Source organism: Benincasa hispida, chromosome 4, assembly GCF_027475165.1.
Source record: "Benincasa hispida cultivar pf3 chromosome 4, pf3_genome.v1.1, whole genome shotgun sequence".
NCBI lineage: Eukaryota > Viridiplantae > Streptophyta > Magnoliopsida > Cucurbitales > Cucurbitaceae > Benincasa > Benincasa hispida.
The window spans coordinates 47,086,278-47,110,862 of record NC_143481.1 but is presented as its reverse complement, the minus strand read 5'-3'; the positions used below and the strand labels follow the sequence as shown (position 1 = coordinate 47,110,862).

General features: G+C 36.3%; 1 protein-coding gene across 1 annotated transcript; it reads right to left on the bottom strand.

The window, feature by feature from the left end:
• Positions 1–16,594: 16,594 nt before the first annotated feature.
• On the bottom strand, positions 16,595–19,769 carry LOC120076759 (wall-associated receptor kinase 1-like). The gene is made up of 3 exons (XM_039030661.2): positions 18,674–19,769; positions 18,154–18,318; positions 16,595–18,048 (listed from the first exon to the last, which is right to left on the bottom strand). Exons 1-3 carry the CDS (start codon positions 19,530–19,532, stop codon positions 16,835–16,837), a joined length of 2,238 nt encoding a protein of 745 aa, XP_038886589.1. The 5' UTR covers positions 19,533–19,769; the 3' UTR covers positions 16,595–16,834.
• Between the last annotated feature and the right edge of the window lie 4,816 nt (positions 19,770–24,585).

Genomic DNA, 24,585 nt, shown 5'->3' with positions numbered 1-24,585 from the left:
CACGATGGTTGGAGACGCGATGCTTTGCCCGAGTGGTTCAAGACCCGATTCGCCTGCTTGAAGTAGAGACTCCTTGTCTTTGTAATAGTTAGCTTTATTTTTGTGTTTTTAAGGCAATTTCACTTGGTTCATCAACATTTGTTTATTATGCATGTGATGTATGGTGTATATGCCAAAGTGTTTGACATATAGTTCAAAACCCACCTTAGGTTGTCCGATTATTCATGCATCATGTATTATAATTGTTATAATTGAGCATGAAGAAATTACTTGAAAGCATGCTCATGCATCATGAAATGTAAGAGTTATATTTTGCATGCAGTGAACATTATCATCCATCATCCTTTTCTTATAAGTGTTATATTTTAAGGGTGAATGGCAACATGTTTTACTTGTTTCATTGCTGTTTTTTATAAGTGTTATATAAAAGAAGTAGCAATGAATGGACAATGCATTGAGCATGACACTTAGGTTGTTTCTAATCGTTATGAATGCCTTGCATGTGTTAGCTTTGCATTGTGGTGGTTGCTTCCGTTTATAAGTGTTATAAAGGAAATTAAACCTAAAATCAATAATTCTTACTTGAATTCGGGCTTAGGGTGAACTCAAATTTTTAAAAGGGTTTTAAAATTGAAGTGAGATAGATCTAAGTTCAAATAGTTCTAAAGAGTTTAGTAACCTAGACTAATATTTTAAAATCGGTTTAATAGAATTAAATTGGTTGAAATAAAAGATTAAATTTATTGTAAACCTATATATAAGGGACTTTTTGTCTAAGGCGGGTTCTGGCTAGGCTGAGGTTCTTAAGTTGACGGAAATATAACACCCTTACCTGGGAACCTATCTGGAAAGGTAAATTAGATAGATTTTCAGCAAGCATGTGTCGATTTGGTTAAAGATTCCATTAAAGAGTTTAACGGATGATGATCAAAAGTTATTCAACTATCCAAGGTAAATGTTACTCTTGGGTAAACCTAAAAGTCACTTAGTTAAAATCCTTAGCCGTGTTTTTTCTAAGTAAGCTAAACCCTAGGTTATAAAATACTTAGTGGAAGGAAGAGGCATATCAGATATGTCTATGATGATGGAACACGAGACATACGCAGCGGAATAAGGATCTAATTACACTCTAATTGCTTTTAATTTAAAGGAAAAAAAACATGCAATTGAAGGAAAAATGGTAAATTAAAATTACATTTAAAGCTCCCGAAAACCGCTTTTCCTCACTGAATCTCGACCCGAACTCTTCCGAACCACCTCTAGAGTTGACCTACTATCCTCTGGACTTAGAACCGTGTTGTGGGACCCAATGGATGAAGAACCCGTGAGAGAGAAAAAGATGGAAAAGAAGATGGAATTTTGGGTTAGGTTTGGGTTTTGAATTTGCTCCAAAGTAGTGATTTTTCCAGCCAAAATTCAGAAAACCATTTTGGAAAAATGGAAAAAGTTTTTTCATCCAAATTGAAAGCCCAATTTATAAAAAAAAGCCATGCAACATTTGCATGAAATAAATCCATAAAAACCTAATACCAAAAATCCACTATGTAAGTGGGCTTAATGTCTCCACTATAAGCCAACACCTAGCCCACTATTTTGTTAGTGGAATTATCCAACAAAAGTTTGGATTTTCCCACTAACTATAGTCAAATGGCAAAATAGTCATTTTGTAAAAGTCAAACTTTGACCAAAAAGTCAACATTTTGACTTTTTATTATTTTTTTCGTGTTGACTAATTTTGACCTCCCGAGCATGAATCTGCATACATTTTCTCGAAATTCAAATCAAATTTGAATATAAGGTCGGTCAAAGTTTGACTTTTTAAAGTCAAAAGTAAACTCTTTGACTTTTTACATCTTTGACAATTTCTATTATTTTCGAGCTTTCAAATATGAACGTATTCATATTCTTGATATTTAAATCATATTTAAATATTAAAACTATATCTCTAAACTAAAAAACACGACCACTATATCACATATACTTGTCGGTTTTTCTCTCTTCACCTAATTCGAACAATTCGAATTATTCTATCATACTGTTCTAAATTTATTCCATATGAGCTAGTAGGGGAACCTAATGGACCTATAGATCATGGGCTCCAACGATCCGAGATAGCTGGCTAAAACTCTTTTAGACGGAGCTAATCAACATTTGTTAACTAACAGGTCATTCCACTATAGTCTCGTAGTTGCACTCCCCTCACTATAGATATATTTGTGTCCATTTGGTATAACCATGATTAGTAAGCTAATCCTTCACAGGTTGTTCGTAATCTTGGCTGGGTCATAAAATCTGTTTTACCTCCAAGACTACATCTTGTTCTTTAAGTTCCACAGATCCTCTAATGAACAATTGGTTTAAGGTCCAACCTACAAACCGAACCCCTCTTGGGCCAAGGAGAGGGTGGGGCCCTTGTTCAAGACCTGGATTCAGTACTAAAGGGAACACCTATCTACTATCCCTATAACGGGTAGGAGTGAATTCCATCTTGCACCCTATGTTCCCAACTATCCATCTGATATTACCCTTGAGATGGGAGGCTTATTGGGCCAGCGATAATGAACTATTCTCACCTATGCAGATCTAAGGAAAATTTCGAGTGAACAGGGGTTCATAGTTAGCTCAGGATTAAGATTAAGTTACCTAGGTCATCAATTAACGAAAGAGTCAATTTTTTATACATAAAACGACATTTAGAACGTAAAAAGTGATTATTTCATGGTTCAGTCTTATGTAAACTCTTTACATAGGATACCCTCACTTTCATGTCTCCACATGAACGATTTAGGATCACATCGTTTGTACTAACTACAAAATGGACTGCATCCATAGTGTCCCCAGAATAAGGCGGCCAACCTTATTCATATACTATAGACCATTTTGGCTATATATTTGAACTTGATCCACATCTATATCACTACATAAAGTTCAAACTACATTAAATAGCCTCAGGACCTTAGTTTATTGGATTCAAGATTAAAATTTCAATAACAACTTTATCGAAAAACAAAACAGAATCTGTTTATTAATTACAAACTACGAGTTTTAGGACATAAAATCCAACATATGATTCCACTCATGTTTCTCCCTATATGTTCACACTGTGAGATTCATGCTTGGCCTCATGGTGCCCTAGATGCATCCCCCTTCGGATGGTGTTTTCATGAGTCAATATCAAGATGAACAGAGAGAGTGTTTATAGTAAATGGGTGAAGGGTGTGTGTCAACACGTCCTATGGTCTCTGTCATTGGTTCACACCACGAGATCTCTGTACTCCCTTTCGGATGGGTTTTGTGGAGTTAGTCAAGATCAAGTTGAACCCTAGAAATGGATAGGGTCGCTTTAGGTTTTTCCCCAATCAGATTTTTTCCCTTCGGATTGGCCTTTTGGGACGGACCTCTAGGGCCTAACATGGCGGGTCACATTACGGGATATTGTTAAGCAAGTTAATGATCTCTTGGCCAAATCAATGATGGCTAGTCGTTATAGGAGCAAGAGTTGTTCTGGTATTAATGACTGGTTGAGAACTTCTCAATTTAGAGGAGGAATAACTGACCTCACTTCGGCACCTTTTGTCCTAAACCTTTGAAGCATCATTGTAAAACTAGATGTCACACGGGGTTCATGTTAGTTTTGCTAAAACCTTATTGGATGTTGTTTTATTTTACAATAGGTATTTTTTCAAAACCTAACGTAGGTGAATGTGTTTTTCTTTTCAGCAACTCGTTAGTATTTCCATTTAAAGCTTTTAAAATGACTGATTACTTATAGTGGAAAGAATCGTGTGAAAAAAATTTAGTGGCAAACTACCTTGATCCCACTACTCTCCACAAGAGGAGACAATACAATAAATATGATTGATTGGTCTTAGAGACGTGTCTAGTAGAGAATAATGATTCTGCCTAGATCATAGATTCAGGTAGCACCAATCATGTCAGTTCCTCTTACCAAGGGTTTAGTTCCTGGCAAACATTGCCACAAGGAGAGATAACTCTTCGAATCCGTACTGGTGAGGTTGTTTCAACTGTTGCTGTAGGCAGGCTGAAGTTATTTGTTGACAAGAAATGTTATCTGTTACTGGATAATGTTTTTGTAGTTCCTCATATGAAGAGGAACTTAATCTCGGTTTCTTGTCTCACTAAACAAGGCTATACCGTCTTCTTTTCTGAGAATAAAGTGTTTATTTTCAAGAATTGAATGGAGATTGGTTATGGTTTAGTGGAAAATAACTTATATGTACTAAGGTCGTTAGTCATAAAAGGCTTGTTTAACATTGAAATGTTCAATACGACAACAATAGCTAAAAGACCAAAGGATTTTCCTAAGGAAAACACCCATATTTGGCATCTGAGGTTAGGTCACATTAACCTTAATAGGATTGAGAAGTTGGTGAAAAATGGACTTCTAAAGAGTTTAGAAGAAAACTCCTTGCTGGTATGTGAATTATGCCTCGAAGGCAAGATGACGAAACGACCTTTTACTAGAAAGGGTTAATGAGCCAAGGAAGCCTTGGAGCTTGTACATTCAGACCTCTATGGTCCGGTTAATATTAGAGCTGGAGGTGGGTATGAATATTTCTTCACTTTTATAGATGATGATTATAGGTTTGGGTATCTTTTCCTAATGCAACGTAAGTCTGAAGTCCTTGACAAGTTCAAGGAGTATAAGGCTGAAGTTGAAAACTTGTTAGGTAAGAAGATAAAAACACTACGATCTGATCGTGGTGGAGACTATATGGAACTCCAATTCTAGAACTATATGATAGAACATGGAATTGCATCCCAACTCTCGACCCCTGGTACACCTTAGTAGAATGGTGTATATGAAAGGAGAAACAGAACCTTGTTGGACATGGTTCGATCTATGATGAGTTATGTTCATCTTTCAGACTCGTTTTGGGGTTATGTAGTGTAAAGTGCATATTATATCCTGAACAATGTTCCCTCGAAAAGTGTTTCTGAAATATCTTTTGAGTTATGGAGAGGTCGTAAAGTAGTTTACTCCACTTCAGGATTTAAGGTTGTCGGGCACATGAGCTAGCGACTAACCCAAAGAAGTTGGAACCGCATTCGAAGATTTGCCTCTTTGTAGGCTACCTCAAGGAAATGAGAGGTGGATACTTCTATGATCCGAGTGAGAACAAAGTGTTTGTTTCTACAAATGCTATCTTCTTGGAAGAAGACCACATAAGGGATCATAAGCCACAGAGTGAGCTCGTTTAACGTGAGATCTTAAGTGAGACTGAGACTGCTAAGGGATCAACAAGAGTTGTTGAACAGGCCGACAGATCAACAAGAGTTGTTGAGGTCGGAACGTCTAGTCAACCAGTTCACGAGTTGAGATTGCTTCAACGTAGTGGGAGGGTTATGAACCCATCAGATTGCTACATGGGTTTGAATGAAGCCCAAAACATCATTACGAATGATGGGGTCGACGATCCGTGGTCTTTCAAGAAATCAATGGAGAATGTTGACAAAGATGAATGGCTTAAAACCATGAACCGGGAAATGGAGTCTATGTACTTCAATAATGTCTGGGAGCTTGTTGATCCGCCTGATGGGGTAAGACCTATTAGGTGTAACTGGATTTATAAGCAAAATAGAGGTGTAGATGGAAAGGTTCAAACCTTTAAGGCTAGACTTGTGCTAAAGGGTTATACCCAGGTCGAGGGAGTTGACTATGAGGAAACTTTCTCACCTGTTGTCATGCTGAAGTTTATCGGGATTCTCCTGTCCATAGCCACATTTTATGATTATGAAATATGGCAAATTGTCGTCAAAACTTCCTTTCTTAATGGTAATCTTGAGGAGACCATCTATATGACTCAACCAGAGGGGTTCGTAATTCCAGATTAAGAGCAAAGAGTTTGCAAGCTTAATAGGTCCATTTATAGGCTGAAATAAGAATCTAGATCTTGGAACATCAGATTTGACATTCCTGTCAAGTTGTTTGGCTTTGATCAGAACGTTGATGAGCCTTGTGTTTACAAGAAAATCATCAACAACTCAGTAGATTTCCTAGTACTGTATGTGGATGATATCCTACTAATTGGGAATGATGTATGGTATCTACTGACATTAAGAATTGGCTAGCTGCCCAATTCCAAATGAAGGATTTGGGTGAGGCACAATATGTTATAGGGATCCAGATTATTCGGGATCGCAAGAAAAAACGGTTAGCCCTATTTCAGGGATCGTACATTGATCAAATTTTGATCAGGTATAGGATACAAGATTCCAAAAGGGGTTTATTACCCTTCAAGCATGGAATCGTTTTGTCTATGGATTAATGTCCTAAGACACCTCAAGAGGTTTAATAAATTAGACGGATTCCCTATGCTTCTGTTATAGGAAGCTTGATGTATGCAATGTTGTGTACTAGACCCGACATTTGCTATGCAGTAGGGATTGCTAGTCGCTAACAATCCAATCCAGGATTTGATCACTGGACGGCGGTCAAGACGATCCTCAAGTATCTTCAGAGAACGAGGGACTACATCTTGTGTATGGACATAAGAATCTAATCCTTACAGGATACACAGACTCTGACTTTCAAACCGATAGAGATTCTCGTAAATCGACATCGGGGTCAGTGTTTACTCTGAATGGAGGCGCTGTAGTATGGCGAAGCATCAAGCAAGGATGCATTGTGGACTCCACTATGGAAGCCGAATACGTAGAGGCTTGTGAAGCAGCTAAAGAGGCTGTTTGACTAAGGAAGTTCCTTTCAAATTTGGAAGTTGTTCCAAATATGGATTTGTCAATCACTCTTTATTGTGATAACAGCGGGGTTGTGGAAAATTCGAAGGAGCCTCAGAGTCATCGTCAGGGTAAGCACAACGAACGAAAATATCACCTGATCAAGGAGATTGTGCATTTCGGTGATGTGATAGTCATGAAGATCGCATCAGAGCACAACGTTGTTGATTCCTTTACAAAGGCCTTCACGGCTAAAGTGTTCGAGGGTCACTTGGAGAGTTTGGGTCTGTGGGACATGCGAAATCTTGTCTAGGGGAAGTAGGAGATGATACTGGGGTATGCCCTAGTTTATTATATATTATACATTTTTATATTGTATTGTACATTAGTCTCTCGAGTCATTAGGACAAGTTGGACATTGTTGGAATTGGTATCCTAATTCTTCCAGAGTCTCGTTATTTTGTAAAGATATACATTGTTTAATGAATAAAATAAGTGTTATTTAATTCTAGCATTTACTCATATCCAATAAACAAAGCTTCTTATTATCTTATGTGAACTTAAGCATGTATATGTGATATATAAGTGGATCATGCCTTAAGTCATAACCTAAATAGGTCTATAGTATAAGGATTAAGGTGGGATACCTAATCCTGATGACACTACAGATACGACCCGCTTTGTAGAGGTTTCCAAGTATTGTAAACTACTACAGATGGTAGATCCTGACCATTCATATGGAGACTTGTGAGCAAGGGTGTCCTATATAAAAAGTTTGTATAAGACCTGGAGCATGAGATGATTAGACTCTGTATATAATGCCATTGATACCAGAGACTTGCATCTCACCTAAACGACCATAGGTGACATGACCTCAATCCTGAGTGTTTTGGGAACTCCTATCTTTGACAGCGGTCTTTTGAGTAGTATGGGTGAGAGTGGCCAGATTGCCAACTCAACATGCCTGCCTTTTTCAAGAATTGTCTGATCTGAGAGTTGGGAACTCAATCCACAAGATGAAATTCACTCATTTCCCGAAGCAAGGATAAATAGAGACATTGCTCCCTTAAGGGCTGATTTCGGGCTTGAACATAGTGGCCACAACTTCTCTTTGGAAGAGAAGAATCAGTCATAGTTGGACTATGACTTATGTTCATTAGAGGGATCGGTGGTACTTAAGGAGTTAGATGTAACTATAAGGGCATAACGGTTATTGGCCGAGCTGTACTTATGAGCGATCTGTGAAGGGTTGTCGCACTTCTATGATGACATGCAGAAATGCATGTCATCTTACGCCTTTTGTTTAGAATTATGAGGGCTGTTAAGTAGAATATGTGGCAATTATGTTAGGAATTCATGAGAAAATGAGCTTGTGGCATTTAACATCGAGAATATCGGCTAACCCATTATTATGCGTTATTATGTGTTCAATTGTCTATTTTTTTAGCTAACGCAGGCAATGGATGCAAACGTGGAAGCCAGACTAACACATAGACGACCGCATGTAGAGAAACTCTCCATCGCAAAGGCAAACGCATTTGATCAACGCATGGGTGTTGCGGTAATCAGCCGCATGCGTCGATCACATAGGAGTTGCGATCGTCAAGCGATTGCGGCCATCATGTAGAAGTTACAGTATTAAGCGAATGCGGTCACTGCACGATTGCGGCGAGACGATAATGCATACCAGATGGGATCAACACAAGGTTGGTGAAATGAATGCATCAACGCATATCTCGGGAAAATGAAAAGATGATGTTGACATTTCACCTATCATGCCGTTAGCAGCAGAGATTCAGAAAGTACTAACACGCCACTAATGTCATATCAGAGCAGTCCATAAATGCTGTCGACGATCCAAGCTCTATAAATAGAAGCCGCAGAGCAGAATTTCAACTTATCCAAGGTTTTCGCCTGAGGTTCACCTTAGGGCGAATCCTTGCGATCCAGACAAATGCATGAAAAGAAAGCTTGAGAGTTCTTCATCCCCTTCCTCCATTACGAGTGACGACCGGAGCCTTCGACCGTAGTTAGATCTCGAGAGAGTCAGCTCCACCGCCCTTCCATGGCACCACCGGCAGCCTTGACACACATCTGCTGAAAGTAAGACATTGCTTCCAACTGGTCATTTCATTTTCTCTTCTTTTCTTATATATTATTGTATTACATTTTGGGATTAAGGAATTAATACATTATGTGTTCAATGCATTTTTTTGTTTCCTTCGATTCCACCTCCATCTTTCTTTACTTAGCATCCTTAACTTTCATTGCATCACTTAGTGAGATTGCTAGAGTATCGCATACTTAGTCATGTGGATTAGGGATATATAACATGTAGCAAACCACCGAGAGGTATGCATTGCGTGAGTATGTGAGAAAACCTTATTTGCTTGGTGTGAAGCTGTAGCAACTCCTGTCTATAGGCGGACGCAGTGCTTGTCTATGAGTAAAGTCAGCAACAACTAACTACCCGAGATGGTAAGTGGTTGGTCGCATTAAGCAATGTATGCTATTATTCACTAGAGATAGGAATAATCTTGCGTCAGCCAAGTTTATGTGGTTACCTTGCCTTATGTATGCGTCTATCACACCTTAGAGCTACTCGAGAGAGAGTCTAAAGAAAGAACCTAAGACTTGAGAGAGTTAGGTTAGAATCGATGCTCGAATGAGCTAGATTAAGTTTGCATAAGCAAGAATGGAGACTTAGAAACAAGCTCCGTTTGCCATCACACAGCATATGCACCTTATGGAGAGTTCAATGGCTATGTCCAAGAAGTAGGATATGGTGGCTGTATGCGATCATCTCAACCCTTATGCATACACATCGTAAACGTCCTAGGTTTAGGCTTTTAGTGTGTGTAACATGATAGCATAGCTTGCATTGGCTGAGGTTGCCCTTGCGGTCAATCTTAAGGGTTGCGATGAAGACATCCTCACATTTTATCTATTTTTCCATCCATTTACTTCACGTTAACAATTGTCGTGTCTTTACCTCTCATTCATACTTCTCATTGCGTTGTCTGTTAGTTAGGAGTAGGAGTAGTGTTAGCTTAACAACCCCTCCATCATTCTTTTATTCAACCGTTGCATACACATTACCGCATACATCTAGCTACAAGTTCCTAAGTGCGACCTCAGATCACCCGAGAAACATGCGTTCGCGTTATACTTGGCGTGAGCGCAATAAAACTTATGACAGGAACGCATGGTCATTACATACATTCGTTAACGGATAGTTCATTCCATCGCATGACCACTGACGCATGATAATCAACGCATACATTAAGAACATGCTTCACATATTGCGTTCACCTAATTTTAGTCGTCAAGTAATTGATAACTAATTTTTCGTCATCAAGTTTTTGGCGCCATTGCTGGGGACATGGCAGCTAATTATTTGTTGAGTTTTGTGTCTCTGCAAATAACCTTTTTATCTTGAGAGTATTGTAGCTTGTGCGACCAAGTTGCAACCAATATTGAAGTGTAGGTGATGTGCCGAAAGCCAGTATTGACCCCAAGGTAGAAGGCCAATCAGTCGCATGAGCTGAAGGTAATTCTAAGCATATGGTGGCCAACATGCGCCCAAAAATTGCCAGAAGTTCCAATGGTCAGGACGAGCTTCTTGACCTAAGCAGTTGAGAGAAATCTCCATCATGGGAGACTCCTTGTGGTGACAATACTCCAATTTCTCAAGGGACGTCTTCTACTCTATCTTTCTTAGTTTAGTTTATTTTTATTGTTATTTTGGATATGCGACTTCTTCCTTGGTTGTGGTGTGTTTGCTCCTTGTAGGTGCGGAAAATAATTCTCCTTGGTGCGCAGTACAACAGAAGAATTCCCTCCATTCTTCAGCGCATGGTTTCGATCGCGTGGATTCCAATGCATGATCGCATGCGTTATTCCGCATAAGGTCCTTTCTTGTTATCTTTTATGCATTATCCTTTTGAAATTCTATTTTTCCCCATTACGTTCCTTTGCGATGTTTCTATGATGGTACGTATAATTCACCGCATCTTCTAACTAAGCATCGCAAGGCACACCTTACTTTTATTAGCTCTTCAAATTTTGAAAGTCTTAAGTTTTATTGCGTGCAAACCTTTGCTCAAACATTTATTACCGTATTCCTGTTGAGTTTGTTTTTAGCTTTGCAGTGAGAACACTGCCAACCTCTAAGTTTGGGGGTGACAGCGGTCTCGGAGAATTGCGTTCATGACATTGCAATCATTTCAATGACAAGAAAAAAGAAGGAAAAAAAAAGAAAAAAAATGGTGAAGAGAATTTTTAGAATAATAATTCCACTGTCAACACAATGGGGAAACTCATGCTAATAAGAGTTGAGTTGTGAAGGGTACTTACACGTAGTTGGATGTCCGCATGACACACGTGGGGGCGAGCCAAAACGAAGGTAAGTTGCCAGGATCCACGCATAAACGCAACTCCTCTGTCGGGCACAAGCCAAATCAAGCAAGACAAGAGTTGAGTTGAATATGGAACGCAACCAAAGTTGGATGCTTGCATGACACACGTGGAGGTAAGCCAAAACGAAGAGCGTAACCAGATTCAACATCGCATTCTATAAGTAATCGCAAATTTTTAAGTATTTTTAATGAACGCAATCTCAAAAGCTAAACGCAAAGTTGCGGTGAATGAATAAAAATTTTTTGAGCAAAGGCTTGTCGGATCTAAACTTAGAAAAGGTCTTTTTGAAGAAGTAGCCAAAGTGGACGAGAGCATTACGGCGATGGTTAGAGATATGAGTAAATTATATTCTGAGAAGCTAGTGATCCCAAAGGAAAGCAAGAAGGTGAGTTAATAATTTCTTGAGTATAACGCATGCTTGAGCACAAGCATGATTCTAAGTTTGGGGGTGTGATGACATTCAGAAATGCTTGTCATCTTAGGCCTTTTATTTATAATTATGAGAGCTGTTAAGCAGAATATGCGGCAATTATGTTAGGAATTCATGAGAAAATGAGCTTGCGGCTTTCAACATTGAGAATCTCGGCTAACAAATTATTATGCGTTATTATGTGTTCAATTGTCTATTTTTGTAGCTAACGCAGGAAGTGGACATAAACGCGAAAGCCGGACTATCGCATAGACGACCGCATGCGGAGAAACTCTCCATCGCAAAGGTGAATGCACAAAGTCAATGTGCAAAGTCAAGTAGTAAAGAAAATATCATATATTATACATTACAAACGTTTGTACAAAATGTGTTTACAAACTACAGGACACGAGACTTTAGGGCATCATCCCCAACAATTATGACTTCCGACCTCAACTATCCATTCCAGTTCAAAGGAGCGAACTTCAAACGATGGAAGAAAAAGATGTTGTTCTTTCTTACCATAAAAAAAGTTGATGACACATGTACCAGAGATAAGCCGATCATCCCTTTTGAAGAACCAACTAAACAACAGATAAAAGAAGTTGTTGATTAAGAGGAGAAAGATTTTCTATGTAATTACTTTATATTCAATAGTTTGACTGATGATTTGTATGACTACTACAACGCAATGAAAATAGTGAAGGAGGTATAGGATGCCCTGCAAAAGAAGTATGATATCGAGGAGGCCCGATAGAAGAAATATGTTGTCAGTCGTTATCTCAAGTTTCAGATGAAGGATGACAAATATTTGGAGGCCTATTCCCATGAACTGCAGAAGATGGCCAATGAGATAATTACTGAAGGTGTGCCTCTAGATGACCAATTCTAAGTTATTATTATTGATAAACTGCCCCTCTTGTGGAAGGATTTTAAGAATACTTTGAGGCATATGACAAAGGAGTGTTCCTTGGAGTATCACCCGGCTAAGGATTGAGGAGGAAGCCTGAAAGCAAGACCAGAGGGAGGAGGTGAACGCCATACTTGGGAGAATCGCCTCTGCTGTGGTAAAACGTGACCAAAAATCAAAGAGGACAAAGAGGAAACATCGGAACCATGGCTCCAAAAACTAGAACAAACAGAAAAAGCAGAAACCCACTTCAAGGGAAACGATACAGTTCCTTTGCTTTAATTGTAATAAACCTGGACACATGGCTAGGAACTGTAGGAACAGGCGTTGTCCTGCTGGATAGGCGAACCTGACAGAAGAACCGTTAGTTGCCATGATCACAGAAGTGAATGTGATCGGTGGTTGTGAAGGGTGATGGATAGATACTGGTGTTACGCGCCATGTCTGTCAAAACCTTAGTCTCTTTAAAACATATATTGAAACTAAACATAAGAATATGCTGTTAGGGGATCACCACTCCATGAAAGTTGCTGGAACCGTCAAGGTGGAACTGAAGTTTACCTCCAGGAAGACCCTTACATTGAAGGATGTCCTGCACACTCTAGAGAAAAGAAAGAACTTAGTCTTTGGCTATCTCCTCAACAAAGTCGGGTTTACTCAAACCATAGGGGCAGACTTATATACCATTACCAAAAATAATGAATTTGTAGGGAAAGGGTATGCAACAGAGGGAATGTTTAAATTAAATTTAGACTTTAATAAAATGAAATATTCTGTGTATATGTTGTGTTCTATGATTGTTTGGCATGCTAGACTCTGTCATGTGAATAAGAATCTAATTAGTAACATGAATAGGCTGGAAATGATACCTAAGTTATCCATGAATGAATTTGATAAATGCGAATATTGTAGTCAGGCCAAAATTTCTAAAACTCTGCATAAATCTGTACTTAGGATTTTTGAGACTCTAGATTTGATTCATTATGATTTATATGAATTTGATGGAATCTTGACTAGGAATAGTAAAAGATATTTCGTTACTTTTTTTTATGATTGCTTCGATTTTACCTTTGTATATTTGCTGGAAAAACAAAAGTGATGCTTTTGATGCTTTCAAATTATTTTTTTCTTAAGTGGAGAATCGGTTTAATAGAAAGATTAAAAGACTCCGTAGTGATAGGGGAACTGAGTATGACTCGGACAACTTTAATGAGTTCTTTCGCTCACATGGAATAATACACGAAAAGACCGCAGCTTACCCTTCTAAAATGAACAAAAAAACCAAAAGGATAAATAGAACTTTAACTGAACTAGTATTTGCTATTTTACTTAGTTCAGGAGTCGCGTCTTATTGGTGGGGTGAAATCATCCTTACCGTGTGTTATGTCCTAAATAAAATCCCAAAGTCTAAAAATAGAATTTCACCTTCCAAAATTATCAAGAATAAGAAGCCAAAGTTGTCTTATTTTAGAACATGGGGTTGTCTAGCCTTTGTAAGGATTTCAGAATCGAAAAGGAGAAAGCTAGCTAGTAGAGCCTATGAGTGTGTCTTTATAGATTATGACTTAAATAGTAAAGCCTATAGGTTCTATGATCTAGTAAACCAAGTGATCATTGAGTCAAATGATGCCAACTTCTTTGAGGATAAATTTCCTTTTAAATCAAGGAATAGTGGGGGCTTGGGATCTAGCGGTCTAACCCCAGTTAAAAATCCTTCATCTACAGATGAAACTAACCCAGAACCTAGAAGAAGCAAAAGAGCTAGAACCACCATGGATTTCGGGGATGACTTCTAGACATATAATGTTGAGGAAGATCCTAAAGATATAAAAGTTGTCCTGTCCTCAGTAGATGTCAACCTATGGCAAGAAGCCATAAATGATGAGATAAACTCAATTGAATGAAATAGGATTTGGCACTCAGTAGATCTACCCCCAGGTGGCAAGGCAATAGAGTGCACATGGATCTTAAGGAAGAAACTTAGACCTGATGGAACTGTTGACAAGTTTAAACCCAAGTTAATGGCAAAGGGCTTTAGACAAAGAGAAAATGTAGACTTCTTTGACACATTTTCCCCTGTTGCTAGAATTACCTCAATCAGTGTCCTGTTTTCTCTCACTACCCTTTATAACCTCGTAGTACATCAGGTGGATGTAAAGACTGCCTTCCTAAATAGTGAACTTGAAGAAGAGATTTACATGGAACAACCTGAGGGTTTTGTAGTCTATGGTCAAGAAAATAAGATGTGTAAATTAGAAAAATCTCTCTATGGACTCATGCCTATAGAAAGATGAATAACTATGAGGAAAACCTAACCTGTAGACTAGAGTTTTCAAGAAACAGGTTCAACGGGTAATAACTGATCACAAGTGATATATAGTGAATCATGCTAAACCAAGCACAAAGTTCCATTTCTATGGCTTAAAGTCTAAGCATGATATCCTGAAGCGTAAGAAAGGTTGAACTCAGTTCTTAATGAGATTTATACTTGATGACAAGTGGGTACCTAGCTACAGGAGTACTCTTGATAGACCCACCTATGTGAATATGGAAGTAGGGGTCGCTTCTGATGGAGTTTTTTAGGCAAACTCTCTAGAGCATTCATTAAACCAGGATTCATGTGCTAGGTCTTAAAGCACAGACTTTCAAACTACACCCGAATAACACTTTGTGTGAGATGTTGTTAGAGATAGAGTTTAAAATCAAGGGTTACTCTAGTATATTTTGAATCATCTACACTACGTAAACGTTCAAATCATAAGATATATTTGCTTATACACAATGTTGTATAGACTGAAACTGTTCGATGAAAAACTTTTTTTTCTCTCTTATGTTTAAATTTTCAAATGGAGGATTGTTGGGTGAAAAATTATTTTTTTCAATAATAAGAGGGAACCAACCTTTGGTTGGAGAATCCTACATTGGAGAATTTTGAAAATGAACTCTCCCTTTTGTACTCCAACCTTGGACTATAGGTTTAGGCCACAAGGGATAACCATGTTTTAAAGGGAGTAAAGAGAGAGACTGATATGGGTTCGATGGACGTCCCACACGCGCACCGCCGTCGTCCGATCAGACAGCTGAGCATGGCGAGACGTGTGTATGTGATTATTTTTCTTTAATAAAAATATTAATATTTTTTTAGTTTTTATTTATCTCATAATTTTATTTTTATTTTTTTCTCCTTTTTTTTTAAAAAAAATCTCATTCTTGGTGCGCGTCTTTCGTCCGGTTCTTCCGCACACGCGTCTTCCATCCACATCATTTGCAAGCGTCTTCTGGCCCGCCTTCCGCGCACAAATTCAAAGGCTGACCAACAATTCTTACCTTCCTTCCATCGCTCTCCTCTGCTTACATTCTTTCCCGGCTTTTGTTTTCCAATCATTTAGTCAAAAGGGTGTATGTTCCAGTCGGTAACGGTGCATTTTCAATCGGATTTTCTTTTTGGGCTATTTTATCGTGGAGACGACATGGCAGTATTCCTGACCTGCTTGCACCCTTAGGCAGACCCGCGAAACGTCTTAAAGAGAGCGAGCTCTGCGACTCAGTCTATAGCGAGCTTTTGTTTTGCAGGTTTCGTTCTTTGTCTGATCGTCGTTTCTTGATCGTTTGTTGTTGTTCTGTTCGTCATCTGAGGGTTTTGCCCTTTACAACAAAATGTTTTAACATTCTTTTAATCATAAAATATATGTGAGGCTTAAAAATAAGGGTTGTTTTCAAATATACAAATGAACTAAAATATTTACAAATATAACACTGATAGACTTTAACATTTTGTTATATTTATAAATATTTAGCATTTTTCTATTTAAAATAATTTCCCCAAATATATTAGATAGGAACTCTTCTGAAATTTTTTAGACCCATTTTCCATTTGGGTAAAAAATGGTAAGTTTGAATTTAAATGATAAGTGGTCTAATTTAAAGGATATTTATGTAATTAGATCTATTATATAAACCTGAGTCGACTAACTTATCTATCTTATTAAAAGGAAAAAAAAAGTGCAGATTATCAATCTTCTCTCTTTGTAATCCTCCACTAGGGAAAATTTGCTTTAAAAAAATCATTAAGAACCTAATTGGTAAGATTAATTAAACTTTTATAAAATTAGTTAATAAATAAATAAAAAAATATTTCAAAGTCAAATCATAATAAATTTCAAGCAAATAATTTTATCCAAGTAGATAATCAACCGATTAAGCATACATACAACAACAATATCATGTTTCACAATGATGTGTGGCATTGCACACATTTCTAATCTGGTTACAAACAATATTGCCAAAAAAAGAAAAAAAAATCAGAAAACTATTACAAAAGTAATCTAATAGATTATACATCGATACTTGATTGAACATTTATATTATATTTAAGGAAGCATATAACTAAAATAAAATCATCTTCCATGGTGGATATGTGACAAAATCGAAGCTTTTATGCTATCCCCGACGGTATTATTCATAGTGCCACTCGCAATAAAATGGCTGGAGTCTGAAGCTTCAACATCCAACAAACATACCCTTTCCTCTGCGTTCGACAAACTATTGTTATCAACCCATGAACGTTGAACTTGCATTAATCGAACTCCATCCAACTCCATAGCTACTTCCTTCATGCTAGGTCGCTCCTCCCCTTTAATTCTTAAGCATTTCTTTGCTATCTTAGCTGTTTCTTTTATTTCCTCAAAATTTGTTTCTTTCACCATCATTCCCCTATCTACAACTTCTTCCAACAGATCATCCTTTGTGCAAAGCACGTACATTGCTAGATTCCTCTCTGCTTCTGGCCCATCGAAACACACCGCCTTCTTCCCAGTTATAAGCTCTAACAACACTATTCCAAAACTATACACGTCGCTCTTCTCCGTCAACTCGCTCGTCAACAAGTACTCAGGGTCTAAATACCCTAGAGTCCCTTGCACCATTGTGGATAGCTGTGTTTGATCCATTGGAACCAACTTTGACGCCCCGAAATCAGACACTTTCGCAGTGTAATTATCGTCTAGGAGTATGTTGGTTGTCTTGATATCTCTATGAATAATTGGAATCGAAGCTGAAGAATGCAAATACGCAAGCACACCTGCAGTCTCCAAAGCTATTTTCAAACGAGCTTCCCATGAAAGAGAAGCATGCTTGGTTTTGTCATGGATGTGTTCAAAGAGGGTGCCGTTGGTTACGAACTCATACACCAACAACGGAACTTGTGTCTCTAAACAACACCCCAAGAGCCTAACAACGTTGCGATGGTTGATTTGAGACAGAACAATGACTTCGTTAATGAATTGGTCAGTTTGGGATTGGTCTACAATTTTCGATTTCTTGATTGCCACTGCCAAGCCATCTTCGAAGACTCCTTTGTAAACAGTACCGAACCCACCTTTACCAACAATAGTGCTATTGTCATAGTTGTTTGTGGCCTTCTCCAGCTCTTCTTGGGTGAAAATTCTAACCATTTCATTGGGGGATTGCCATTGAGAAAGTTGCTGTTGAAGTATGAAGCCTCCATTCTCTATGAAAAATTTCTCTTTCCTTTTGATGAACTTCAACTTTTTATAACCCAAGAATATCCATGTGCTACCAATTAGAAAAACTATGAACCCTACTCCAATTCCTACATTTTATACATATTATGTATTATTTATATTCCAAGCATATGGAGAATGAAAACATACAAAAAGAATTGATATATTACAGATTAGAGAACATAAAAACTTACCAATTATTATGGGAATGAAAGCCTTGGAATCTCGAGTGCAACCTTCTCCCCCATGTCTCCCATCTCCTTTAAAGTTTTTAGGACATTTGCACGTGTAGTTTCCTATTGTGTTAATACACTCGTACTTGCACTTATTCAGCTTTTCATCCTTGCATTCATCTATATCTAAAACAATCCCCAAAATTGAACAATATCATAGCATGTCAAAAATAGACAGTATCATAACATCATGGATATTTGAAGCTTTGGAGTGTTGTAGTACCTCTATATCAATTACTTCTTCCCTCTAATTTTTCTTTTTTTTTCTTTTTTTTGTCTTTTTTTCTGTCTCACAAAGCTCTTATTTTCTCTCAAAGAACTCCATTTTTTTTAGGCCCTTCTTTTCTATCTAAAATTTGTAAACTTTTTCCAACCCCCTAATTTTTTTTCTAATTCTCTTTCCATAATTTCCTTTCTATTTTTTTAATCTATTTTTGTGTAATAGATGTGGGAATTAGTGGAGAAGAATAAAAGTTTATACCTTCACATCCTTGAGGGAGATACGGATTTCCCATGAAACCATCCAAACATTCGCAACGATATTGAGATCCATCATCAGAGAAGTTACTAATCCTTTGGCTATTTTGTCTACAAACATTCATTGTTTGGTTTCCAATGGCCCAATCAACCACAACCTCAACTTCCTCATCTTCAAATCTCTGAATATATGTTGAGTCAAACTTGAACCTCTCATCTCCAACCACAAAAGCATAACCACATGGATTATACTTGAGGATATTAGTTTCATTAGGCAACAGTTGACCCACAAACAGACTCAAATTCGTTAACCCCTTTGGAATCTCCAACTCACAGCATCCATTCCCAAAGCAAGACCCATCAACTATAGCACTACCATTTGTACATACCGAAATACACCCACTTAGAAATTCACTTCCCTTTAGCATCCCGCTGAATAAACCAAAAGTATTGCAGCCCGTGGCGATGAACTTGTTTTTGCCATCAGCAATCGGCAACGCCGCCGGCACTGAAAGATTGGTTGCGTTGGGGATAAAAGGATCACTTACTTGCACTTGCTCGTAGCAATATCGAACTATGGGCTGCAATATGTGGAGCTCACCGTGGAGTGATATATTGGTAACGCTAATGTCGGTGTCCATTAGAAACGCCTTCGGAGGGCTATTGGTTTTGTTGCATGTAATTAAGAATGTTTGGTTGAGATGACATCCTTGTTTTACTCCGAATGGATAGGGAATTCGTAAGTCGCCACACCATTCGTCACAGCCGGCTAAGGCTTGTGACGATGCTACTACGGCTGTTGATAATATGGCGATCTTTATGATCAACATGAGACCCACAAGCGTCTTCCTCCAACGCTTCATCTTAAATCTGACACAGAACACAACAATTTCAGTGGGGATTATTGGTGTAATTAAGATATTGGATGAGAATTTAAACTATGTTTAAAGAGATGCTGGGATGATGGAAGCTTTTTCAACGTTAGACCTTTCAAGCTTTAATTTTTCTTATTTCAAATTTTCACATTAAGAAAATAACAAGAGGTATTAGCTACTTGTCGAACACCCAAAACATGGAAAAAGAAAAGTTAGGAGAACATCGTTTTCATTTTTTAAATTCAAAATTTTGTAAAAGATATTAAATCTAAAAACAAAAGTCGATCTCATAGTCTTCAAGTTGACGCACAACCAATGGAGAATTTCGCAGGATGAGGACAAGTTGCCATGGCCCAACCGAATATATCTAGTTAAGGAATATCTTTTTTTTTTTTTTTTAATAAGGTTATAATTCAAATATTTCTTCATCCTTCTCTGTGTTTGATTATAAAATTGAAAAATCTTAAATCCCCGATTAATCTAAAAGTTTAAGTTGATGGGTGCCCTTTATTTGTGAGCTTGAAATATGTATAAGAGCGAAACAAATGAAAATCAATATTAAATGGAGAGAGAATAATAATACAGAAGTTTGAACACATGACATCTTGAACTAACCTACTCTAATACCATCTAAAATCATTATTTGACCTATAAGTTTAAGCTCGTGGATGAAAGTAAATTTAAATATAATATATAACACAGAAAAAAATTATCTAACTTCACAATTGCTTCGTACTTTTCGCTGGCCAACGCATGTGAAAGGAAATAATGAGTAAAGACGTGAAGATGAATTTATTGAAAAGTTGTTTAAAAATATCAATAGCATTTGAGAATTTTCAACCACGTAAACAGACAATGATTGGAGAAAAATATCAAGAAAATTTTAAAGTACTAATTTTTAAATTTAATCAAACATTGTAGGTCTCGATTGGTAACTATTTTGTTTTTTTTTTTTTTTGAAAATTAATCGTATTTCCTTTCTATTTCATACAATGATTTGGATCTTCTTAATTAAATGATAGAATTCTTAGCTAAATTCAAAAAACAAAAACAAAAAGATATCGCCTCATTTGATAACTATTTGGTTTTTTGTTTTTGTTTTTGAAAAATTTAGCTTATAACATCCACATTTCTTATAAACAAAAAACAACTTTTTCAAAACATACTTTTTTTTCGTTATTAAAATTTGGCTTGTTGTTTAAATAATTGATGAAAAGTAGATAAAAAAGAAAGAAATTTGATCCCGAAAATAGTATCAAATCAAGAACAAAAAACAAAATGGTTATCAAGCATGTAATAACTATCAAACTTTAATTAATAATCCAGTAACTATCAAATCCTATATTATTTCCCCCGAGTTTTCAAAGATACACTCTTTCCTCATTATTAATATTTTATTTTACGTCCTCTGTAATCATATCCTAATAGTACATCTTGAATTGAGTAATACTCTTCTACTTAACTAAAATTACATTAAAATGTTTGGGAATGAATAAAGAATAATACATAGATGAAAAAATATACGTTGTAAATACTTCATTGTCAAATTTCAAAATGTGAAAATAAAAAGACAGAAGACCAAGTTGGATTTGATAAGGATATGTGACAACAACTAAATGAATCCATAAATTTCTTTAGCGATAATGACATTGAATAATAGTAATTGAACTTAGAGAGACGTGTTTCATGTAATAAGCAATAGAAGATCAATTCAACGATAATGAGGTATTAAAAAAATAATATAAAAGTCTAAAAAACCTTAAATTTAACAAATTATCTAATTAAGGGATATTTGTGAAATTGCCTGAGTTTGTACTTGAGGACATGTTTGATAAATTTGAGTGAAAAAAACAAAATCCATTCCGAACCATATTGGTAAGATGAATTCAACTTTTACAAAATAATACTTAACAAATAAATAAAATATTTTAAGTCAAACTAAAATAAAATTCAGGTAAATAATTTTATTGACGATATTCATGTAAATCAACCTATTCCGAAGAAGTTTCTTCTACTCATTCTGTTTTCCTTTTTTAGGAGTTCATTAAATCTATGTATAAAATATATTAAAAGATCAAATCTGATAAAGGCCGATCTTATTTATTCTTTGTTTTAATGTCGTTGTTGTGCTTCCACATCAAAGTTAGCTATAGTAATTAATTCTTTTTTCTTTACTTTAATGCCTATTGGTGTTCTAAAAGTACGCTTTCGAAGATCGAGAGAGGAAGATGGATTGTGGGTTGACGTATAGTGCGACTTGTCAGATATATAATTAAGCATATATACACTGCTTTAAAACTATGCTATAATGTTGGTTGAAAATATTCATTAGAGGGTACAATGTCGGTCCTTTTTAATGTCGACTTTTGACCGGCATTGAACACCTTTAGTAACATGTTCTTCGATGTTGGTCCACATGATTAATTGAATATTAAAGGAGTTTGTCTGACATTAAATGTCTGTTTTTTGTGGTAGGTAATGTCTGTCGTTGTTTATTAATTGAAAAATAAAAAACTAATTTTATTGCTGCCACACATGCCCAATAATATGAAACTTTTATACACAACAACTCAACTCAGCAAATACAATATTTAACTAATTCACTCTAATAAAAGTAATATGATTATCCATCCTTCTACAAATTACGTTCAATACAAAGGTAAATAAATTTGCTAACTATAATATGTACAATACTTTAAGACCTTGAAACTACTTGAGCCTTAAATCCTAAGGCTCTATTTGTTTCACAAGTCTTCCCATGAGATTTCAAACAGACATTTAATATCTTCGTTTATTTCACAGAAATTCACTTTTTAAAACCCAAGATATTAATTATTCAGGGAATTTTAAAATCCATCTGACATGAGTTCGATAATACCGTGCAAAATGGTGGGATTTTCATGTCTAGGAGATAATAAATAAATTAATATAAATTATTCATTACTATTAATTTTAATTAATTATTAAAACCTAATAAATTTCAACTAATATCTCCACAATTAATATTTTATGTTATCTTAACTATTTAATATAAATTAATTTTAGCAATTTCAATATTCTAATTAATTTAATTTAATTTAATTTGTAATAATTAATTTAAATATAGCAATATTCATTTTTTTATTTTCATTGATTAAATAGTTAATTAATATCAATGTTCACATGAGATTTCAAGAGAAATTTATTTCGTGGAACTTGAACTTTGTATTTGTATTAATTTTGTGAAAAAGTGAGTACAATCTCTAATACACAGTATTTTGATGCTTTCAAAATAAACTATAAACTTTAAGTTAGTTGATCTTTTTGAACGATCGACCTTTGGGCTTGTTGATCTTCTTGGGTGATCGGTTTTTGGGCTTGTTGATCTTCTTGGATGATCGGTCTTTGGACTTGATGATCTTCTTGGATGATCGACCTTTAGGCTTGTTGATCTTCTTGGAGGATCGGTCTTTGGACTTGTTCATTTTCTTGGATGATCAGCCTTTGGGCTTGTTGATCTTCTTGGATAATCAGCCTTTGGGCTTGTTGACCTTTTTAGAGGATTAGTGTTCGCACGAGGCTTCCGGAGAAACTTGTTTCGTGGAGTTGAACTTGATTTGGTGTTGATGTTGAGGTTGATTTGATGCAATGTGGCTCAATCTCTAGTACTTGATCCTCTGATTCTCTCTCGTTTAGGTGGATGCGCTTGACTTAAAGAAGGAAAGCACCAAACGTTCTTGTAAAAGTCTTGGAAGAGTGTTTGTGTCTTCAAGGGTCTTCTGTCTTCTAGGAGTGCAACTTCAGGAGTCTTGAGAGTCTTCTGCTTGTTGATGAATTCTCTCTGGGCTCTCTGAATGTAGAATTACTTATATCTTCAAAAGGACTTCAGTTTTCAAGCATGGTCAGAATGCTTGTATCTTCAAAGAACTTCAGTCTTCAGGATACTTGCATCTTCAAAGGACTCCAGTCTTCAAAATGCTTATATCTTCGAATCAATCTTTAGACGTGGTCAGCTTCAGGAGTGAAGGAGTCTTCTGACTGTAGAGAATTCCCTATAAGCTCTCTAGAGTATAGAATTGCTGACTTCCACAAATGAGGAGAACTCCTCTATTTATAGAGTTCTTTGTTGGAATTCATGGACTTGGGCTTGGTCGGTCTATGGGCCTGACTAATTGGATTTGGGCCTTATTTGACATTTTGGTCAAATTAAGCTTATTTATGGGCTAAATTGGACTTTTAGCCCAAATAATAATATCAAATTGGACCGAAGTAATTTTATTCAATCCAACGGTTACGAAGGAAACATGTGGCATCGTTGGACTTCGCCAATTTATGTCTTCAACTTCAATTTGGGACAAATGTCAACTTCTAATTAGTCTCGAATTCAATTATTTGGAATTTCGTCCTTAATTTAGTAAATGACGTGATAATTTGCGATCGGTCCAAAATTTCTCATTCAACAAATGCCCCTTTTTGAGATTTATGCACGTATATGGGTGGATGAATCTCGAAAAAAATGTAATTTGAAATCAAAGTATGATTTTGACTCCCTTAATTTTGATTTGAAATTTGTTGCTTGACACACTTTCACCAAGTAAACAAAAGATTTTCATTTGGCATCTTCTCATCGATATTATTGAGATCAACAATAATCTTTTGGAATTCATTCAAGTTATCTTCCAGACCTTTACTATGGTTCATCTTATATATATTATATATATAATCTTAGTCCTTGATTTTCTTGCTCCCAAGTGAACTTTAATTTGAACTAAAGTAGAATTTATGTTCCACTTTAATTTCAAATTTAATTTAATATTCCAAATTCCAACAATCTTTTTTTTTTTTTTTTAGATTTCACTTGAATTTGAAGTAGAATTTGTCATCTTATCTTTCCTTCAATTTTGATTTGGTGGATGCTTGGAGTGTGCCTATATTTTGATTTGAGACAACACTTAGATTATGCCAAGGTCTTGACATTAGGATAAAATTTTGTTGGTACCCAAATCTTGGCTTGAATTTGGAATAGAATTTGAGGTGAAATTGAATCTCAATCAATTTTGGT